General features: G+C 48.9%; 2 protein-coding genes across 5 annotated transcripts in view; one reads left to right on the forward strand and one right to left on the reverse strand.

Annotated features, from left to right (window-relative positions):
- The window catches only part of itpr2 (inositol 1,4,5-trisphosphate receptor, type 2), a 128,368-nt gene extending 121,959 nt beyond the window's left edge, over nucleotides 1–6,409 (reverse strand). Inside the window, exon 1 of the mRNA XM_060061444.1 lies at nucleotides 6,282–6,409. Within this exon, the coding sequence (XP_059917427.1) occupies nucleotides 6,282–6,343 (62 nt within the window). The 5' untranslated portion in view covers nucleotides 6,344–6,409. The remainder of the gene's footprint in view (nucleotides 1–6,281) is intronic.
- On the forward strand, nucleotides 323–17,367 carry plekhg7 (pleckstrin homology domain containing, family G (with RhoGef domain) member 7). Of its 4 annotated transcripts, XR_009527361.1 has the most exons (18): nucleotides 326–1,754; nucleotides 2,507–3,360; nucleotides 4,944–4,966; nucleotides 6,305–6,423; nucleotides 6,771–6,811; nucleotides 7,111–7,212; nucleotides 7,986–8,135; nucleotides 8,497–8,592; nucleotides 9,323–9,424; nucleotides 11,254–11,367; nucleotides 13,506–13,677; nucleotides 14,940–15,055; nucleotides 15,218–15,305; nucleotides 15,538–15,617; nucleotides 16,447–16,585; nucleotides 16,802–16,899; nucleotides 17,075–17,261; nucleotides 17,314–17,367. XR_009527361.1 is itself a non-coding variant. In XM_060061447.1 (17 exons), the coding sequence occupies exons 2-17, from the start codon at nucleotides 2,509–2,511 to the stop codon at nucleotides 17,183–17,185; spliced, it is 2,403 nt and encodes an 800-aa protein (XP_059917430.1). In that variant the 5' UTR covers nucleotides 326–1,754; nucleotides 2,507–2,508; the 3' UTR covers nucleotides 17,186–17,367. The 4 variants fall into 4 exon arrangements, 3 of the variants coding, with proteins under 3 accessions (XP_059917432.1, XP_059917430.1, XP_059917431.1); XM_060061447.1 differs by having other exon boundaries at nucleotides 17,075–17,367; XM_060061448.1 differs by having other exon boundaries at nucleotides 2,614–3,360; nucleotides 17,075–17,367.
- The last annotated feature ends 3,142 nt before the right edge of the window (nucleotides 17,368–20,509 follow it).

Genomic DNA, 20,509 nt, shown 5'->3' on the forward strand with positions numbered 1-20,509 from the left:
GGGTGTTACCCCCGAAAGGACATCGGCCCTGGAGGGAACGTCTCCCCTGTGCTCCCGGACTACGGTCTGAGAGCCAAGAAACAGGAAAGGTGTAACACTAGCCTCTTACCATAAGTTAGAATGGACCCAAAGTAGGCCTATGTGATTGATACAGTCTGGTTCGGCTTTCGCTTGCTATCTGTTAGTATGACTTGTCTTTATTGTGTTAGGTGCACATGGCTAATTTGCATACGTGCAAAGGATTGGCTGGCTCCGCAAGGCAAATAATAGAACATATTTAATTATCTTTCTATCTGTCTATCTATCAACGCATAGGTCTAGTTTTGTGATGTATTTTCCAGTCAGACTTGTTGTCTCCCTTGTTCTGTGTGGTCTTGTAGGCTATACTGTTTGAGCCGAATCACCTAAATGAATTCCCGACGTGTAGTTTGGTATTAATAAAGACTTGACTAGGCTATTTATCTATCTAGGCTATTAGTCAACAATTATACACCGAAGGTGAAGTGAAAAGTGGGGAATAGCCCCCGAGACCGAAGGTTTATTTGTTGTTATCAGCTGACATTTTTCGATGAAAACAATATCGAGTTTGAGATATCAATCATGGGATATTGCCCAATATCCCGAGATAGCGAACCAATCAAATTGCGCCATTTTAGGAGGTTTCTCGTGTAGCATATACTAACTATATATATTATCTATGTATTTATCTATGTATCTGTATAATCTGCTGAACACTCTCTTACTAGTCTCTACTCTCAAGGGTCTCAATGCTGCTTTGGTCCGTGTCTCCCCAACGTGACGTCATGCAATGCATTCTGGGGGAAATGAGAATCAATAGCAAACCGCCAAAATAGTCCCTATATTTTCGTATAACGTTCTGTTTTGTGATACCTAACAACATTAAATACAATAAATAACAGTTTAAATCTTAAATACCAACAAGGAAATTCGTTGGAAAATAAACCCTGCAACACGGCCTTTAATAATATAATAATACTATAAGTTAAGAATAAATCATTAAAATGTGATGAAGCACAACACGTAGCTAACCTAATGCCTAAACTTTACTTAATCTAACAATAACAAAACTAACCCATGCTAAAACCCTAGGCTTAAATATCTATAACCCATATTCCTTAACATAACCATATCCATAAATGTCCAAACTTAACCTTCCCTAACGTCACCATGTCTAACCTAACAGCTAAACTTAACCATCAACTAAACATAACCATAGAACCAAAATGAGCAGTTACTGAAGGATCTGCATCATATGTATATATTACTGACCCCAGAATAAGGTCTTTATTCATCACATAATTCAACCCCAGCTGTGCAGGACTTGGTTGTAGTTAAGGCAAAAGCAATACTTGACCATGCCACTACACAGGACTACATATTTATTAATAATAATATGCTGGCGCGCCTCGCAGTGCGCGTACACGTGAGCAGCAGAGAGGACTTTCGGTTCGGAGGAGGCGGTCCTCGCACCACAACATCACTCAGTTCACGATCCGCACGCGGTATTCACCAGAGGCTCGTACTTGTTGAAGACTCGGTCCTTGTTCCTAGCGAGGTCCACTGTGATGTTCCTCTGAGGATAGCAGCGCGCTGCAGGAGGAGTGCTCCTCCTCGGCTCACAGCCCTCTCCAGCTCTTCTCCCCCCGGACTCCGCGACGCTCACGTTTTCCTGCAACAAGCCCCGAGCCTGGAGACGGAGAGAGACCCGTGGTGGGAAGGAGGCTCAGACACCTGTAAGTCAACGCTTAGCTCGTTTGGAATTCATGAACTGATTGTGAACACAAACTACTTTTAACTGCTAGTCGTCACGCTTTGAATTCCAATGGTTCTGTTCCCCCTCGGCTCTCTCCAACGCCTCACGGTGCAAATAAAGTTACCTTTCGAGTTGTTTTGGAGACGACCTGACCGTTAAACTGCTAACGAGTCTATTTAAGATGTTTAAATCTGATTTTTGCAGATTAATGTCTTAGAATACAAATCCCAAGTCCGACCAATGATCCGAGTGTCGGGTGTATTTCACGCCGATTGTGTATTTCCCACATCCATCCGTCAATCTTTAATCGAATGGCACAATATAAGGAGCTGTAAAGGGAAAATTATGTTTTCCAATATCGTTTCTCTAACTGCCATTTGTTGGGTGTGAGTCCCCTGACTCCCTTGCGGTGGTCGGGGACCAAGGGCTCAAAATGAGGAGACACCGCTACGTATACGTATGTTATAAATTCGGATGACTCTTTATCCTTTAAGAAATAGACTACATTTAGACTTTCCGATTACAATACGGCGTCTTGGTTGCACACCCTCATCCACATACGTTTCAATGTAAAATAAGCCATGGCTTGGCACAGCTACTTTGTGCAATTGCTGTAATTCACGAGCTGGGCTAAACCCGATCAAACCCTGATCAAGACCTGTGAGAAAAAACAACCTTAGCCTTCCTTCACTTCTTGAGACATGTTATCATGAATGCCCCCCCCCCCCCCAGAGATGCCAGGTGGTGGTGACACAGAGGAATGCTGCAGGGATAACCATCTGACACTGAAGCCAGCCAAGCAGAGCAGTCCCTATCTGACCAGAGAGCCTTTTCTACAGTCCTGGCCACTGTATGATGACCCTGGGGTCAACATGTCCGCCCTGAACCAAGTCGTCCTCACCGATGCGGACCAACGTGTGGAAAATAACCTGGACTGGAGTGACATCGAGTGGCGGGAAACAGAGCTGCCCAACGCGGTTGTAGCCAACGCCCAGACGCAGACGGAGCAGCTGCTGACGTCGGAGGCGGAGGCCCAGACCAGCCACGCCGTCGTCATGCACATCGACCTTGAGCGGACCCCCTCCAGGCTGAGGCACGGGGCCGTGATGGAGGCCGAGGGCCTCGGAGGGCCACTGTTGCAGTTCGACCGGCAGGCACTGGGTCGGATCTCCACCTCCCCCACCCTGAGGAGGATACGCAGCAGCCGGCGGTCCCAGCCTGGGGTCTGGATGGAGAGCACGCAGGAGGAGCCCGGCGCGGCCCCGAGAGACCCCCAGCCCCCGGCCGGCCCCGTGTCTCCTGGCCCCAGACACATGGTGTCCCCTCTGGCCCCCAGTCCCCTCTGTGACGGGGCCGTCCAGCTGGAGAACGGCGCTGGGTCCTCCACCTCTTCCTCCACCGGCAGACAGAGGACCCGCTCCCAGAGGTCCAAGACCTTTGAGGACAGGACCTCCTGCCCCAGGGAGGGGTCTCCAGGCGGGACCTCCTGCCCCAGGGAGGGGTCTCCAGGTGGGACCTGCTGGTCCAGAGAGGGGTCTCCAGGCCAACATCCAACCGACTTTGAGTTCCCCTGTCATAAAGGACAGGTGAGTGCTAATGAGGAATGGAAGTGGTGAAACACCTGGTTAATGTGCAGAATGTATGTACGTTTTACTTCATTGTAGCTATAATGACTTAAAGGGTAGTGGTGGCACCCAAACCTCGACTAGAATACGCTCTCTTTGTGTTTGTAACTCCTGCAACCGTTGGGTTGGTTTGGCGTGTCCCGATCAGAGGAGAATCAGGCAGACTGGTGATCAATGAATCAGGGATCTTAATCGGAGAATCACTTCCTTATTATTGGGGAATAAGGAAGTGAACTCTACCGTATTCCTGCCTGTGTGTGTGAGTGTCTGTGCGTGCTCTATGTGTGAGTCTGAGTCTGAATCTGGGAGTGAGTGTGTACAATGCATCTGCATTAGCTGCTATCACTGCTGTATACGGGGTATGGATGAGTCTAGCGAATGTTATTTCTTGGACTTGGTTCTATAAGCATCTGTACTGTACCGACAGCGATATATTGTTTCACTTCTTATGACAAATGTACTTATTGTAAGTCGCTTTGGATAATAGCGTCTGCTAAATGCCCTAAATGTAAATGTAGTGTGTGACAGCAGATGAATCAGCAGTTACGTGCACTGACAGCTCAGAGGTGTCCCCCCGTTCCTCAGCGCCCAACAGAACCTTGGGAAGTCTCCTCCCAGGGATCCCCCATTCACCCAGTCAGCAGCCACCTCATAATGGAGGGGTCAGTGAGCAATGGAGGAAGATAATGGGGGCCCGGCCCTATTCATGGGCCCCCGAGGCCCTCAATAGAGCACATTCCCATTGAGTCCTCCTGATTATCCCCTCAGATCTCCCGGGGCCCAGAGTCACAAGGGCCCCCCCCCTCACACGCTGATCCGCCCATTCCAGAGCCGTCACTGGAGGTGGTGTTGAGGGGGGGTCATGGAGGCTAAAGTGTGGCTCCGAACTGATGTGGAACAGAGCGTTCCTCCCAAGGCCCCCAGCTCGGGGCTGAGGACCAGGTCTCATAGGACCAGCTCTAGTTCATAGAGCTGAGGACCAGCTCTAGTTCATAGAGCTGAGGACCAGGTCCCATGGGTCCAGCTCTAGTTCATAGAGCTGAGGAGCAGCTCTAATTCATAGAGCTGAGGACCAGCTCTAGTTCATAGAGCTGAGGACCAGGTCCCATGGGTCCAGCTCTAGTTCATAGAGCTGAGGAGCAGCTCTAATTCATAGAGCTGAGGACCAGGTCTAGTTCATAGAGCTGAGGACCAGGTCTAGTTCATAGAGCTGAGGACCAGGTCTCATGGGATCAGCTCTAGTTCATAGAGCTGAGGACCAGGTCTCATAGGTCCAGCTCTAGTTCATAGAGCTGAGGCCTCCTGCTTTGTGGGGGGCGTGTAGCTCAGGAGGTAGAGTGGGTTGGCTGGTAACCACAAGGTTGCTAGTTCAATCCCCGGTTGAGTGTCGAGGTGTCCCTGAGCAAGGCACCTAACCCTTACTGCTATATAAATGCAGTCGATTTACCTTTTGTCTACTTTTATTTTGCATCCTGTTTATTCCGTGTGTAATCATGCTCAAAGTCCTTCTTTCAATGACTAACCTTGTTTTCTTTGTTTTACAGGAGCAGGAGCCCGATCGCACTAGGTGGGTAAGCAGGGTTGTTTTTGATGTGTGCCATGTCCGTGCACACTTCCACATTACCAGAAAACCTATTTGCATATCGGGAGTCCAGTTGTAAAGTTTGAGTGCAGCTAATAAAGCTCAGAGCTAGACTATGGCCCTCTCGAACAATCGTCTCACCGTGTGCTGTGCTCCTATGCATTGTGTTGCATAGGAGCAACTCAATGCATAAAAAAATGCAACCAAACATGCACATTTTAATACTGTCATATGTATTAAAATGTGCGAGTGTAATGTGTGTGTGTGTGTGTGTGTTTTATGTGTGTGGGGAGACCTCTCATCTCAGCAAGCCCCCCATTGTGTATTCATTGTATTGGCTTCTTTGTTAATAACTGGTTCATAAGCTTGCATGGATCAGTTATGAAAATCCCATGGTTATGGATGGACAAGACAAACCTCATTAGGGCCAGTAATACTGTATAATTAGGCAGCTATTGTCCCCTAGCTCCACCCTGGCCCTGGTCCACTATGGGACCTGGGGAACAGGAGAAAGAGAGGGAGAGAGAGAGAGACAGCGAGAGAGAGAGAGAGAGAGAGAGAGAGAGAGAGAGAGAGAGAGAGAGAGAGAGAGAGAGAGAGAGAGAGAGAGAGAGAGAGAGAGAGAGAGAGAGAGAGAGAGAGAGAGAGAGAGAGAGAGAGAGAGAGAGAGAGAGAGAGAGAGAGAGAGAGAGAGAGAGAGAGAGAGAGAGAGAGAGAGCGCCCTGGTCCGTCTCCCTCCAGTAGTCTGTACCTTAGAGGGACTGCTGCTCCAAGACCAGGGCCTTCTACTGGAAGTCACAGTCTATAAACACCATGTATCGAGCCTGAACACCATAGATCATGTATGAGATGTTCATATGATAACAATAAAAGAGTGATTTTAACTAAGTAGGCTGCCTGCCTGTCACATCTAATCAAACATGGTGTCCTGTAATCACAGGGAAACACACCTCAAATATCTCCTCTGACGAGTGTCAACACGAGCCACGGCACAACGCTATTCCAGCTATTCCAACGATGAAACCTGAATATTGTTTGTCTGTGTTGCAAAGGATTCCCTTAATGGTATTAGCCCTTAATGTTAAAGGAGTCCCTTAAAGTTATATTCCTCCCAGCTTCATGTTGTGCTATCTTCAGATGCAGAACGTATGCCATCCTCGTGTTTACTTACCAAACAAGCTGTTAATAGATAGCATCAGGCAGCAGCATGATAATGAGCTCTTGTGATTGACACAAACACAAACACACACACACACATATACACATACACGTACACACACACACATACACACACCCTCACCCTGCAGTGGTCTTGGTCCCCAGGCTGCAGGAGCGGCGGCGGAGCTCGGTGGTGGTCAGCATTCCCGGTCTGGACGTGTCCCCCGGCGACCTGTTCGTGTCTAACGGATCCGCAGACAGGCTGAACGGTTCCGCCCTCTCTGGTAACTCAGGGGCCAATCCTGTGTTTCATGTCCCTGTAAACCATGAAACATTCTCATTCCTGTGTTTGTACGACTGAGTGTTCTTTCTTATGACAAATTTACTCATTGCTTTTGATAAAACCGTCTGCTGAATGCCTTAAATTTAAATTTAAAGTTTACATCTGGGAATTTCCCTATCAACCTTAAAATAATTAACAAAAATGCTTTTCTAAACATTTGAGCACATTGGATTCACTTCCATGGGGTTTGGTTTATGAAATTGTGTTCCCTTGCAGACTTGGCCGTCGTCTGTACTTCTTGGTCTTATTAACTTTATTTCTTCTGTATTTTATTTCTTTACTTCGCAGACACGAAGAAGTCCAAATGGCCGTTCGTACGGCGCAGCACGGTAAGGGGTTTGTTGATGAGGGCGTTTAAGGCCGCCATCAGCAGCCGCTAGAATCCACCGCGGTGTTTACAGAGGCCTCTGTTTGGAGGGACGTTGTTCCCTGACCCATTTACCAAGGCACAGTAATTGTCCTCTTTTCCTCTCAGCTGGCCCTCATGTTGTCAATTAGAGTTCTTCCAAGCTGCATGTTTGATGGTGGGAACAGCGATTGAAAGAGGAAAACATTTCTTTATCCAACGCATACTGTGACGGCTCCCTGACAGTAACTGACGAGGGATGTCCTGTGCTTGCCCGTGCAGACCAAAGGGAAGATCTCCATCAGCACAGTGTCAACCATCGAGAACCACCTGTCCTCAGCACACATTCAAGACTGGAGGAACACAGAGTTTCAGAAATATAAGGTGAGACATGAACACCAGATGGGTTGGGCTAGGACAGGGGTCGGCAACCTGCGGCTCCGGAGCCGCATGCGGCTCTTTAGCCCCTCAGCCGTGGCTCCCTGCAGTTTTCTTAAAAAAAAAAAAAGAAAGAAAAAAAAAAAATATATAAATTTTTATATATATCGTCAACTAAACGAGAGGTCGCAATGAATGCGCAATTGCGCTACCGTGAGGGGGGGAGTGAATGACAAAGCTTTGTTGATTTGCAGGTGGCTAATCCCAGTAGGAGTTAAATCTTTAACTGGCATCTGGCATCAGGAAGTAGCCTAGATGCTGCCATTGGCAGCAGGCGGGACATGCCAGTGAGCCGCCAATCAGCAGCATCCACCGTTGACAGCCAATTGCAGGAACGAATACTGAGCGAGAAGGGTTTACAGCATTAAAGTTAGTTTTTTTTTACAGAGTGTCACAAAAAATTTCTGTGCGGTGCGCAGCGTTAGCGTCTCCGAAGGGGGGAGGGGGTGAATTAAAAAGTTTGCGGCTCCAAAAAAAAATTTTTAGCGGGAGATGAGCCAAAATGGCTCTTTTGATACAAAAGGTTGCTGACCCCTGGGCTAGGAGATCATATAAATGACTCAAGAGGACATTGGGCTCTGATAAAACACATGAGTAAGGGGTTACAGTGGTGGGATTTAGACATATTCCATTTGAAGTTAATGGGTTACCTTAGTTACCTGAAGGGTCTAACTATCCACGCCCACCATGTCCGTGTGTCCGTCTGTGTGGGACTGCAGAGCTGGTGCCTCGCTGAATTCCTGCAGGACCAGTCCCCCCAGCTGGAGCGTCCCCCAGCCCCCCAGGGCACCAGGCGACTGGAGGGCCTGTGGGAGCTCTTCACCAGCGAGGCCGTCTACTTCCTGGACCAGCTCATGGTTCTAAAGGAGGTGTGTGTGTGTGTGTGTGTGTGTGTGTGTGTGTGTGTGTGTGTGTGTGTGTGTGTGTGTGTGTGTGTGTGTGTGTGTGTGTGTGTGTGTGTGTGTGTGTGTGTGTGTGTGTGTGTGTGTGTGTGTGTGAGAGAGTGTGTGTTTCCATGAAACAAAGTGGCCTCACAGGCCTGAATGCAACCAAACACCAGTTGCTTTGTGCTGCTCAGTCTGCCTGTGAATTGTTGGGGAAGAGAAAGAGAAATGGCTCCACCCAAACGCCATGCTGTGTTTTGCAGCTCCTTGGCCTCTTCTGTATTAGTGATTGAATGGCAGCAGAGAGGGTCAAAGGCTTCTTTATTGGTCCTTGTGTGGTGGTCAGGTGTTCCTGGCCACGCTGGAGAACCTGCAGGCCAGACACTGTCTGGTTGACCTGGACCCCTGGAGGCTGTTTGCCAACATCAACGAGCTATGTCTGGTGAGTCAGGATCCACACACATCTCTGACGCACACAGACACAAACACGCACGCACATTACATTCATTAATCACACCGATCCATCCATACTTGTAGAACATTCTAATGCCTTAATGACCTGCCTGAAACGACCTGCCCCACGTTGAACAGGTGTGACAAATTATTCTTACGATAAGCTGGACTAGTGTTGTGGCTACGTCTTCATGAGATATGATGTCTAGGAAAGATGAGACTTCTAAATGGAAAAAAGAAAAGAAAGATGAATTCATTAAAACTGAACAACATAGAGATACCCCATCACACTAGTCTGTGGGTTTGTTTTGGTTTCCCCAAAATAAAGAGAGGAGACAAACTATTAAAGAAAGAGTTGAAAGGAAATAGGAGTTGGGAGTTGAAAGCCCTTACTCACTGCTCTATCTGATAAGAGCTATGCAGATAATGCCTTAGTGTTCCCAGAAGAAGGAAGACGCAGGGTGTGTCAGATGACTTTGATTTGATCATGTCTTCTCTAATCTCCATGGCCCATTTCATATCAATCCAGCTGAATTTATTGCTATTTAGTACTTCTCCAATCGCTGCTGAGTCTTGAAATCCTGAATGAAGCAAATAAAAATCCTGGGGTTGAGCAGATGCTGCTGAGCAGATGCTGCTGGTGACGCCGGAGGTGGGGGATGTTCCTGGCGTTACTATGGTTACTCTGCTGTCAGTTTTGATGGTTGGCCTGTTTGCAGGTGAGCTTTGGCTTCCTCAAGAGTCTCCTGCGCGTCGTTAAGGACACCTGGGAGCTCCCTCCGGAGGGGGGCGGGGCCTGTCTGCCCGAGCTGCTGAGTCAGGTGGGTGTCAGCTGACACGCCAACGCACGCCACGACAAACACACCCTGCGACACACACACCACACAACTACACCCTGCGACACACACACCACACAACTACACCCTGAGACACACACACCACGCAACTACACCCTGAGACACACACACACACACACACACCACACAACTACACCCTGAGACACACACACACCACACAACTACACCCTGAGAGTGGGGCTGTAATGATACACCAACTCACGATTCGGTTTGTATCACGATTTTTGACCCACGGTTTGATACATCCCACGATTTTCTTAAATTTAACAAGCATTTTATTTAAACAACACTTATATAACAATTAACTTCATGTAACATTTAATATCAAATAATTTGGAACACTGATCAGATTTTAACAGAAAGAGTACTATTAAAGTATAGCTAAATTAATAAATAAATAACCAAAGATTGCAGTTGGAGGATGCTTGCAGGTAGGCAAAAACCCTCAACTAGTTTGGTGGTTTTGTCAAATATCCTATTAGCACTTCTTATTAGGCTATGTATCTTAAATAATGACATAATCAGGCCGTATAGAATGCAACAAGTTTAATAGCCTAACTTTCAATAGATGGGAAAAAACATGAACGTCTAACATGCAATAACGAAGCATAGTGTTACGAGTAGCGTATGTGTGTGCGCGAGAATGGCAGTGTGCGTATGTTTGTGTGTGAGTGACGTCAGCAAGTGAGTGGACGAGCGAGGAGAGTGAGCGGGCTATAGCGTGTGTGTTTAGTGAAGAAGCAAACCAGTCCGGTAGAATAAAGTACCCATCCTGTCAATAATCTGTGGCCGCTTCATTCCGACCTATAAGCAGACCAACTGCCGGTCAAATCACACAAAACAATAGAGACAGGGATATCACAGGCCATTTTTTTCGCTCTTGGCCCACTCTGGATGAATGTCGTTCATATCGCATATGAGGACTTTGACGGCTGTGGAGAAGTGCAATCCTCCGTAGCCACGGAGAGCTGTCATCACAGAGAGGGCATCTCGTCGCATACTTACGGCATCGATAAGAGGGGGCGGTGTCAGCAGACTAGTATTTAGACAAATTATTAGCAAATTTCAATCTGACAATTTGACTGGAGAGTTAGAACGGGCGTATCGCGCTTCTGCCTTCTCACACCGCGAGACAGGTTCTTGGCTTTGAGTGTCGCGATTTCGGTTTCGATACGCGTATCGTTACAGCCCTAACTGAGACACACACACACCACGCAACCACACCCTGAGACACACACACACACCACACAACTACATCCTGAAACACACACACCACGTAACTACACCCTGAGACATACACACACACCACACAACTACACCCTGAAACACACACACCACGCAACTACACCCTGAGACATACACACACAACTACACCCTGAAACACACACACCACGCAACCAAACCCTGAGACACACACACCACGCAACTACACCCTGAGACAAACACACCACCACACAACAACTACCTTATTTGATCCACAAGGCCTAACCAGATGGTTTATGGTGTTTTAAGGTGAACATGATCAGACTTCAGATGACCTGCTCACCGAAAATACTGCTGGAGAGCAGATATCCAAGAGACAACCCCTAGAGCATTAAACACATGTCCAGCAAAGCGTAATCATCCATTATCTTTCAGTCATCGGCATGGTGCTAACACATATTCACCTAGACGCCTTTAAACAACCAATTACAGACAACTCATCACATCACACAGTCCGATGACATGGCATTACCCCGATGACTCAGAGGGTAGAGCTAACCGTCAGTGTGTGTGTGTGTGTGTGTCTGCAGGCCTTCCAGGAGAGGGTGTGCCACTGCCTGCAGAAGTACTGCCTCAACTACTCAGCTGCGCTGCAGTACCTGGACTGCCTTAAGGCCAGGGAGGACTTTGGCTGTTATCTGAAGGTACAGAGCAGCCTGACCGTGGGTCCGTCAGCTAGAGGGGGGTCGCTGCTGTTTACCATGACATCAGACCAGGTGGCAACACAGGGCAAAGGGTGCTGCATGGGACCAGGGTCACATGAACACCTGCCTCCCAGCCATGGGTGATTGTATTTGAACCATTTGTTAGGAAAATAATCCAGGGTTACAAAATGAAGCGGCCAGATGATCATTTAATACCGGCCGGTAAAAAGACTAAACAGAACCTGGGACTTGACTTGTGCGTGAGAAAGAGAGATAGGTTGCGTGAGAGAGGGGCGGAACAAACAACACGGTGACGGTGCCTAAACAGACCTGTTAGTCGCCAGGACTCACCACACATTGGAATGCGGCCGCTCTGAGGCATTGTGCACCCCGGCCTGTCAATAGAGGACTGCACCCCTATTGTTCCCCCTTTTCCTTCTTTCTAGTTTGTCGTCCTGACAATCAGTTTACTTTCTACACCTTCAACCCCCCTCTACCCACGGTCGCTGACTGCTGTCTTCTAACACACTAACTCTCCCCCCTCCCCCTGATTCCATCGAGGAAGTACAATACGTGTGTGTGTGTGTGTGTGTGTGTGTGTGTGTGTGTGTGTGTGTGTGTGTGTGTGTGTGTGTGTGTGTGTGTGTGTGTGTTTCAAATGAGAGGAACCAACATGGAATGGGGAAACGGGTGCGTACAGCTCTATTGTATGTAAACTCATGAAAACAAGGGGGAACATGTTATTAATGTCCCTTCCCTTCTGTCCACAGTGGATCAGAAGGTGAAGGCCTCACTACTATCCACAGAACCACTGTTACAGTATGACTGCTTATTGGCTCAACTAGTAAAAAAAAACTCAACCAAATATTGCTTTAATACAGCTCAGTGGATTGATGCAACCTGAGAAATGAAAGATCCTTGGAATCATGGAAAATAAATAGATACAAATATATGATTGGAGATCTTCTTCGCGTACACCAACTCAAACTGTAGGGTGGTACGCCACGGGGGCCCTTATCACCTTGCACCCACTTCCCCTTTTCCTTCATGTGGGTTCTGCTCATTTACAACACACACAAAATTTGTAGGGTGTGTTTCTCCTCCCCGGTGGGGTGAGAGGAAGGAGTAACGTTGTGTGTGACTCCTCTGGTGGTGTGTAACTGGGTGTGTGTGTGTATCTCTAGTGTTGTGTAACGGGTGTGTGTGTCTCTCTGTGTGTCTCCTCTGGTGGTGTGTAACGGGTGTGTGTGTCTCCTCTGGTGGTGTGTAACGGGTGTGTGTGTCTCGGTGTGTCTCCTCTGGTGGTGTGTAACGGGGTGTGTGTGTCTCCTCTGGTGGTGTGTAAGGGTGTGTGTGTCTCCCCAGTGGTGTGTAACGGGGTGTGTGTGTCTCTGTGTGTCCCCCCAGTGGTGTGTGTGTCTCCTAGCGGTGGATAACGGGGTGTGTGTGTCTCCTCTAGCGCTGTGTAACGGGGTGTGTGTCTCTGTGTGATCCCCCCAGTAGTGTATAACGGGGTGTGTGTGTCTGTGTGTCTCCCCAGTGGTGTGTAACGGGGTGTGTGTCTCTGTGTGTCTCCCCAGTGGTGTGTAACGGGGTGTGTGTCTCTGTGTGTCTCCCCAGTGGTGTGTAACGGGGTGTGTGTCTGTGTGTCTCCCCAGTGGTGTGTAACGGGGTGTGTGTCTCTGTGTGTCTCCCCAGTGGTGTGTAACGGGGTGTGTGTGTCTGTGTGTCTCCCCAGTAGTGTATAACGGGGTGTGTGTCTCTGTGTGTCTCCCCAGTGGTGTGTAACGGGGTGTGTGTCTCTGTGTGTCTCCCCAGTGGTGTGTAACGGGGTGTGTGTCTCTGTGTGTCTCCCCAGTGGTGTGTAACGGGGTGTGTGTCTCTGTGTGTCTCCCCAGTGGTGTGTAACGGGGTGTGTGTCTCTGTGTGTCTCCCCAGTGGTGTGTAACGGGGTGTGTGTCTCTGTGTGTCTCCCCAGTGGTGTGTAACGGGGTGTGTGTCTCTGTGTGTCTCCCCAGTGGTGTGTAACGGGGTGTGTGTCTCTGTGTGTCTCCCCAGTGGTGTGTAACGGGGTGTGTGTCTCTGTGTGTCTCCCCAGTGGTGTGTAACGGGGTGTGTGTGTCTCTGTGTCTCCCCAGTGGTGTGAGAGGAAGGAGCAGTGCCGCCGGCTGCAGCTGCGGGACCTGCTGGTGGCTCCCATGCAGCGGCTGACCCGCTACCCCCTGCTGCTGCGCAACATGGCCAAGAGGAGCGCCGGGGCGGAGGGCGCCGCCCTGCAGGCCGTGGCCGAGCAGGTGGACACCTCCATATGTGAGCACACCCAATCATTACAATCAGGATCCCTTTACTCACTCACACCACACTGCTGCTCACCTCTGCAGTAGAGCTAACATCAGCGACAGTTTTCTTTTTATCTACGCTTCAGATACAGAGAAAGCTTTTTTTTCCCTTGTGTCCTTTGATCTATTGGTTAGTAGTGCTGGTTTAACCCCTGTTTGTGGTGATGGTCTCTGGTGCACACTGGAGTGTGTGTGTGTGTGTGTGTGTGTGTGTGTGTGGGGGGGGGGGGCAGGCAGTCAGTCAGTAGCTAAGGGCTCAAGAGGAGGAGTGCTGTCAGAACAGTTATATTTAGCTGTCAATCGCAATATCATTATGTATTGATTCAATGCCCTCTTCTAAATATTCTCAATAAAACATTGCTTTAATACAGCTCAGTGCATTTTTTAACTGAGAAAGAAAAAATCTTTAGAACCATAAAAAATAATAGATGCAAATATATCATTTGAGATCTTTTTAATATACTCTGACACAAACTTCTGACCGGACGTCCAAACCTTGTGAGGAGTCCATTCAGCCTATTGTGGAGCCTCCTCAGTCTGATCTAACGGCAGTACTTAGCGCTGCTAGGCTAGGCTAGCAGGCTTGGCACCAGTTATTCTACTGCAGAGCACATGAAAGCTGAACTTGTCTCTGTCCGCCCTCGCCGCCATATCCTGCGGTCCCTCAACAGGACATACCTGGAGCTCTGGTTTGGTTAAAGTTGCTGTATTTGTCCTGGTGAGCCTGTAGGCATGTAGCCGAGGTTCACTGTGGAACCGGAGGGACCCACAGCCGGGACATGTGGATTGTGCTCCAGCAAATGTCAGGACATTCCGATTCTTTATTATTTACTTGATGAAACGCTGTCTCGGAACACGTAGCCAAGGGCGTGGCAGATAGGGCGTGGCAGATAGGACGGGCTGTGAGGACGTGCCAGCCGTGGCACGGGTACACGGGTCAATGTCCCGCGGGCGTAGCCACCGCGTTAATGGTTACATCATCCCACCGCTGGAGGCTGGCGGCCAGGGTCCAACACCCGTTACTAATCTTTGGTTTCCTCTCCGGCGCTCACTTTACAAATCTCACACATTTAAACATTCATTCATGCATCCATTCAAACCCATCTTCCTACTAATGAATACATGACATGACATGCCCAAATTATCTTTCATAGCAGTATCTCTATTCTTTGTACAGGATGATCAAAGTCAAAGGTTTGCCAATGGCTTTGTGCTCTCTCTCTGTGTCTGAAGGCAATTTGGAGGGCGAGGTGAAGTGGTTGGACAACTACCAGCAGGTGAAGCAGTTGAGGGACGCTCTGGTGTGGCTGCCGGTGTGGGAGAGAGACAAGCGGGCGTTTGTACCCGAGGTCATTACATGAACCCCGTCCTCCCACGGACCTGGGTTCAGAGACTAAATCGTATTACATTCTTGTAAATAATAATACTGATTAAGGTTTTAGTCGTTGATTTGATGGATTGATTTTAAATGTAATCCTTGAAAGTGACTCTTTGAATTTCTTGTGGCCCAGAGTTTGAAACACCTGCTGAAGACTGTCACCTTGGATAACCTTATTAATCACCGAAGCCTGTTGCATGATGGGAAACTCATTGCCACAGGTTGGTGCAGTTCCCCTCAAGGAATTCAAGTCATTCTAGTGATATCTTTTGCTATGATCGTCCAGCACGGATCAATGTACATACAAGAACGAGTCCCACTCGTCCTCGCTGTGTAAAACCTGCACTGTAATCGTATTGCACTCGTCTTGTTGGGATGAGACTGCAGAACTAGAGAGATGTGTACATAGGGAGTTCTGTCCATTCATTATCTTTTATTCCGCATGATGACCAGAGAATACCAAGATGGTGGACGTTTATCTGTTCCTGTTTGATGAGTTCCTCTTGATCACCAAGATAAAGAGAAACAAAAAGGTATGTTCAGAAAGACTCAAATAAGGTCACTTGAATTTCAATGTGTGGGGAAGGTGTGATGGCCCAATGTCAGCAAGGGAGGCAGCGGACAGAGGCTCTGGGGTGAGAGAGACAAACGAGCACTGGTCTCTCTCTGACTCCGTCGCTCCATCACTCTGAACCCCCTCTCCTGGTCCCTAATGTAAAGCTGAACCCTTCTCCTGGTCCCTAATGTAAAGCTGAACCCCCTCTCCTGGTCCCTAATGTAAAGCTGAACCCCTCTCCTGGTCTCTGATGTAAAGCTGAACCCCTCTCCTGGTCTCTGATGTAAAGCTGAACCCCTCTCCTGGTCTCTAAGCTGAACCCCTCTCCTGGTCTCTAAGCTGAACCCCTCTCCTGGTCTCTAAGCTGAACCCCTCTCCTGGTCTCTAAGCTGAACCCCCTCTCCTGGTCTCTGATGTAAAGCTGAACCCCTCTCCTGGTCTCTAAGCTGAACCCCTCTCCTGGTCTCTAAGCTGAACCCCCTCTCCTGGTCTCTGATGTAAAGCTGAACCCCTCTCCTGGTCTCTAAGCTGAACCCCTCTCCTGGTCTCTAAGCTGAACCCCCTCTCCTGGTCTCTGATGTAAAGCTGAACCCCTCTCCTGGTCTCTAAGCTGAACCCCCTCTCCTGGTCTCTGATGTAAAGCTGAACCCCTCTCCTGGTCTCTAAGCTGAACCCCTCTCCTGGTCTCTAAGCTGAACCCCCTCTCCTGGTCTCTGATGTAAAGCTGAACCCCTCTCCTGGTCTCTAAGCTGAACCCCCTCTCCTGGTCTCTGATGTAAAGCTGAACCCCCTCTCCTGGTCTCCAGCGGTCGGCCGCCCTTGAGCAGGCTCAGAGCCCGGACCTGGACCAGCTCCTGAAGGAGGGCTGTACCTTCACCGTGGTGGACCAGCCCGTCTCTCTGGACCGCCTGCACATGAAGAACATCGACCAGCTCAACGCTACAGGTGGGCTGCTGGGGCCGGGACCACCGGATTTGTTTCATTACGGAACCTTTAATTAATTTGCCTTGTGTAAAAACAATGAAAGGCAGAGGTCTGTCAACAGGCTGGATGAGCGGATCAAGGTGGTGTGAACTGGTGTTCTTCCAGCTCAACCTGTTTCAGTGTGAGCGGCAAATAGGGTTAGTTTTGATGCCATTTGTTTTTTGTCTCCCCTCCCAGCATCAGGACTACCTCACTCCTTTATCCTCATGCATCAGAGCCGCTACCAGCAGTGTATGGGAGCGTTCATCCTCCAAGCGCCCTGCGACGCCGTCAAGGTGAGCTCTCCGACCGGCAACTGCACGCTGGGCTGCACGCTCCAACTTTTCAACTATGCATCGCAGAGAATGTCTCAGACTGAATCTACTGTAGCTTAAGAGTCTATCCAGGCTCCATGTGAACAAACACACACACACACGATGCCTAGAGCTTGTATTTTTGTGCGCTCTACAGAAAGCGTGGATGTCCAAGATAGAGGGCGCTGTGACGGCACTGCTGAAACTGGACTCTCAGCAGCCGCGGGTCAAGAATGCCTCCCGGTGGCTGGAGTCCTCCCAGATATGAGCCCTAGAATCAGCCCCTGAAGACCTGTGTTAACATGAGCCCCTTAAGACCTGTGTTAACATGAGCCCCTGAAGACCTGTGTTAACATGAGCCCCTGAAGACCTGTGTTAACATGAGCCCCTTAAGACCTGTTAACATGAGCCCCTGAAGACCTGTGTTAACATGAGCCCCTGAAGACCTGTGTTAACATGAGCCCCTGAAGACCTGTTAACATGAGCCTCTGAAGACCTGTTAACATGAGCCTCTGAAGACCTGTGTTAACATGAGCCTCTGAAGACCTGTTAACATGAGCCCCTGAAGACTTGTGTTAACATTCACTTGAAAGTTGCCTTCTGACCTGTAAATACTGGTTCTATAACTAGATTTGTTTTATAAAATAATTGCTTGCCTTGTTTTTGTGTTGCTTCATTTCTAGTCTCCTCAGTAACGACAAAGAAACAAAGTGACAAATAGAATGTTTTATTAACTTCATGAATATCAACAAAAGAAAACAAGCAAACCCGAACATAAATAACAACCAGCACATCCACTGAGTCTGCTGGGACACACCAGTTAGTCCCTGCTGGGACACACCAGTGAGACCCTGCTAGACCAGTAAGACCCGGCTGGGACAAACCCGCAAGAGCCTGCTCGCACCCCAGAACACAGGCACCCCCCAGACCAGTGGTTATTGGGGGTCCACCAGCCGACGGCGTCCCCAACACTGCGGGCCCGCTGAGAGTGCTGTTCTCGGCCCTTTGTCTTTAGCGGTGACAGTACAATATCGTGGTGACACCCTTCTGGGACCACAAGTGTTATGTATTTAATATATAGCGAGCTGTTCAATATATTCTGATACTTTACAGTTAGCCTTTAAATGAATGGCCATTAAGTGTATTAAAGGGGTAGTTCGGAATTTTGGACATAGGGCCTGATTCCCAAGTGAGCATTGGTATTCTATATCACTGGAGACAGTTTTCAACACATTTCATACAGTCCTTCTAGTTGCAGAGTTCGCTCGTGCTAGGCTAGCGCAAGTCAACGGGCAATGCTAGCCTGCTATTAAAAACAGTCTTACCCACTCCACAGTACACCCGAGGTAAATCAATTATAACGACAGACTATAAATCTAAATGTCTGTTTATAGAATAATGTTAGAAATAAAACCAACCTTGCATTGCATTGCATTTTGAGGGAATTGCGGGTCTCAGCAGCAGTGTTTATATTCCTGTACGTAGGCTACGGCAGCGGCGGACTGATACCTAGGTTACCTGCCGCTGTCATTGCTACAAACGCAGAGTACAGTGAACGAAGGAATTCTATAAGCGTATTCAATTAACAAGATATGCCCACGTTTGGAGGAGTTAGCGATGCATCTGCTTTTGAAGGCGATTATGAGGAATTTGTTGTATCCAACGAACCGTACATGTACGAGCCGGTGTTTTGATGTCCAAGCCAGCAGCAACAAGCCACAGTTGAGTCCTTTCTGGATCTCGCACTGGAAATTGGTGGAAACTTTGTGGTGCCCATCTGTACCGTTTATTTCTAAAAGCACACTGAACCATCATGTTGCCTAGTCGTTCAATTGCGCTTCTGTCCCACGCTTCTCTGTTTACGTTCTTCTGTCGTGATTCGGTTACAAACCTAACCAGCGCATAGTAAAATTCCGCTTCTGCTGAGAGAGTAGTCCCTCGATGATTCATGCGATGCAAGGTTAGTTTTATTTCTAACATTATTCTATCAACACAGACATTTAAATCTATAGTTTGGCGTTATAATTGATTTACCTCGGGTGTACTGTGGAGTGGGTAAGACTGTTTTTAATAGCAGGCTAGCATTGCCCGTTGACTTGCGCTAGCCTAGCACGAGCGAACTCTGCAACTAGAAGGACTGTATGAAATGTGTTACGCCCCGTGCCCACTACCTCCGTCAGTTGTCCGTTGCCCATTGACTTTGAATGGGGACGGTCGCGCAATGCATTGTGGATCTGTCCGTTGACTTGGAGCGTTCGCCACCGTCAAAAAGTTGAAAAATGTTCAACTTTTTCGGCCGCGACGGATCCGTCATCCAATCAGATCGCGTATGCAAATTTAAGCACTGTGACGCGACTCGGGCTCTGACGATACTGGAAAGCGGGAAAGCGGGTCATCTTGCCTCGCAACAAGCAGGAAGAAGCGGGAAGAACCCGGCGAAGCGATTTGATTGGCTGACGGTTGCCTCTGCAAAGACTACTCCCCCATCCGTCAGCCACGCCTTCCCACGTCCGTTGACTGACGGTGCAGTGGGCACGAGGCGTTACGCCCCGTGCCCACTACCTCCGTCAGTTGTCCGTTGCCCATTGACTTTGAATGGGGACGGTCGCGCAATGCATTGTGGATCCGTCCGTTGACTTGGAGCGTTCGCCACCGTCAAAAAGTTGAAAAATGTTCAACTTTTTCGGCCGCGACGGATCCGTCATCCAATCAGATCGCGTATGCAAATTTAAGCACTGTGACGCGACTCGGGCTCTGACGATACTGGAAAGCGGGAAAGCGGGTCATCTTGCCTCGCAACAAGCAGGAAGAAGCGGGAAGAACCCGGCGAAGCGATTTGATTGGCTGACGGTTGCCTCTGCAAAGACTACTCCCCCATCCGTCAGCCACGCCTTCCCACGTCCGTTGACTGACGGTGCAGTGGGCACGAGGCGTTGCCCCGTGCCCACTACCTCCGTCAGTTGTCCGTTGCCCATTGACTTTGAATGGGGACGGTCGCGCAATGCATTGTGGATCCGTCCGTTGACTTGGAGCGTTCGCCACCGTCAAAAAGTTGAAAAATGTTCAACTTTTTCGGCCGCAACGGATCCGTCATCCAATCAGATCGCGTATGCAAATTTAAGCACTGTGACGCGACTCGGGCTCTGACGATACTGGAAAGCGGGAAAGCGGGTCATCTTGCCTCGCAACAAGCAGGAAGAAGCGGGAAGAACCCGGCGAAGCGATTTGATTGGCTGACGGTTGCCTCTTCAAAGACTACTCCCCCATCCGTCAGCCACGCCTTCCCACGTCCGTTGACTGACGGTGCAGTGGGCACGAGGCGTTAAACTGTCTCCAGTGATATAGAATACCAATGCTCACTTGGGAATCAGGCCCTATGTCCAAAATTCCGAACTACCCCTTTAACATAGTTAGCCGTGGTTTCACACGCTGCAGTGTGGCTGAAACAGAAGTACACGACACAATGACATCTCTCCTCCCTGCTCATCACAAAGCAGTCGGAAAAGTGTTCTGTGATGTTTCAAGGTTTAGAATCCAATCTGAGGTAGAAACAGCCAACCCAACACGATGGGGAACGGTTGCCCTGGTTACA

This window comes from Gadus macrocephalus, chromosome 9, assembly GCF_031168955.1.
Source record: "Gadus macrocephalus chromosome 9, ASM3116895v1".
Taxonomy (NCBI): Eukaryota; Metazoa; Chordata; class Actinopteri; order Gadiformes; family Gadidae; genus Gadus; species Gadus macrocephalus.

What these genes read in the sequence shown, in the direction of transcription:
- plekhg7 (XM_060061447.1), top strand. Translation starts at nt 2,509, where the DNA reads ATGCCAGGTGGTGGTGACACAGAGGAATGCTGCAGGGATAACCATCTG. An exon ending in CGTTCGTACGGCGCAGCACG is followed by an intron (nt 6,812 to 7,110) that starts GTAAGGGGTTTG and finishes TTGCCCGTGCAG; the next exon opens with ACCAAAGGGAAGATCTCCAT. An exon ending in AGATAAAGAGAAACAAAAAG is followed by an intron (nt 15,618 to 16,446) that starts GTATGTTCAGAA and finishes CCTGGTCTCCAG; the next exon opens with CGGTCGGCCGCCCTTGAGCA.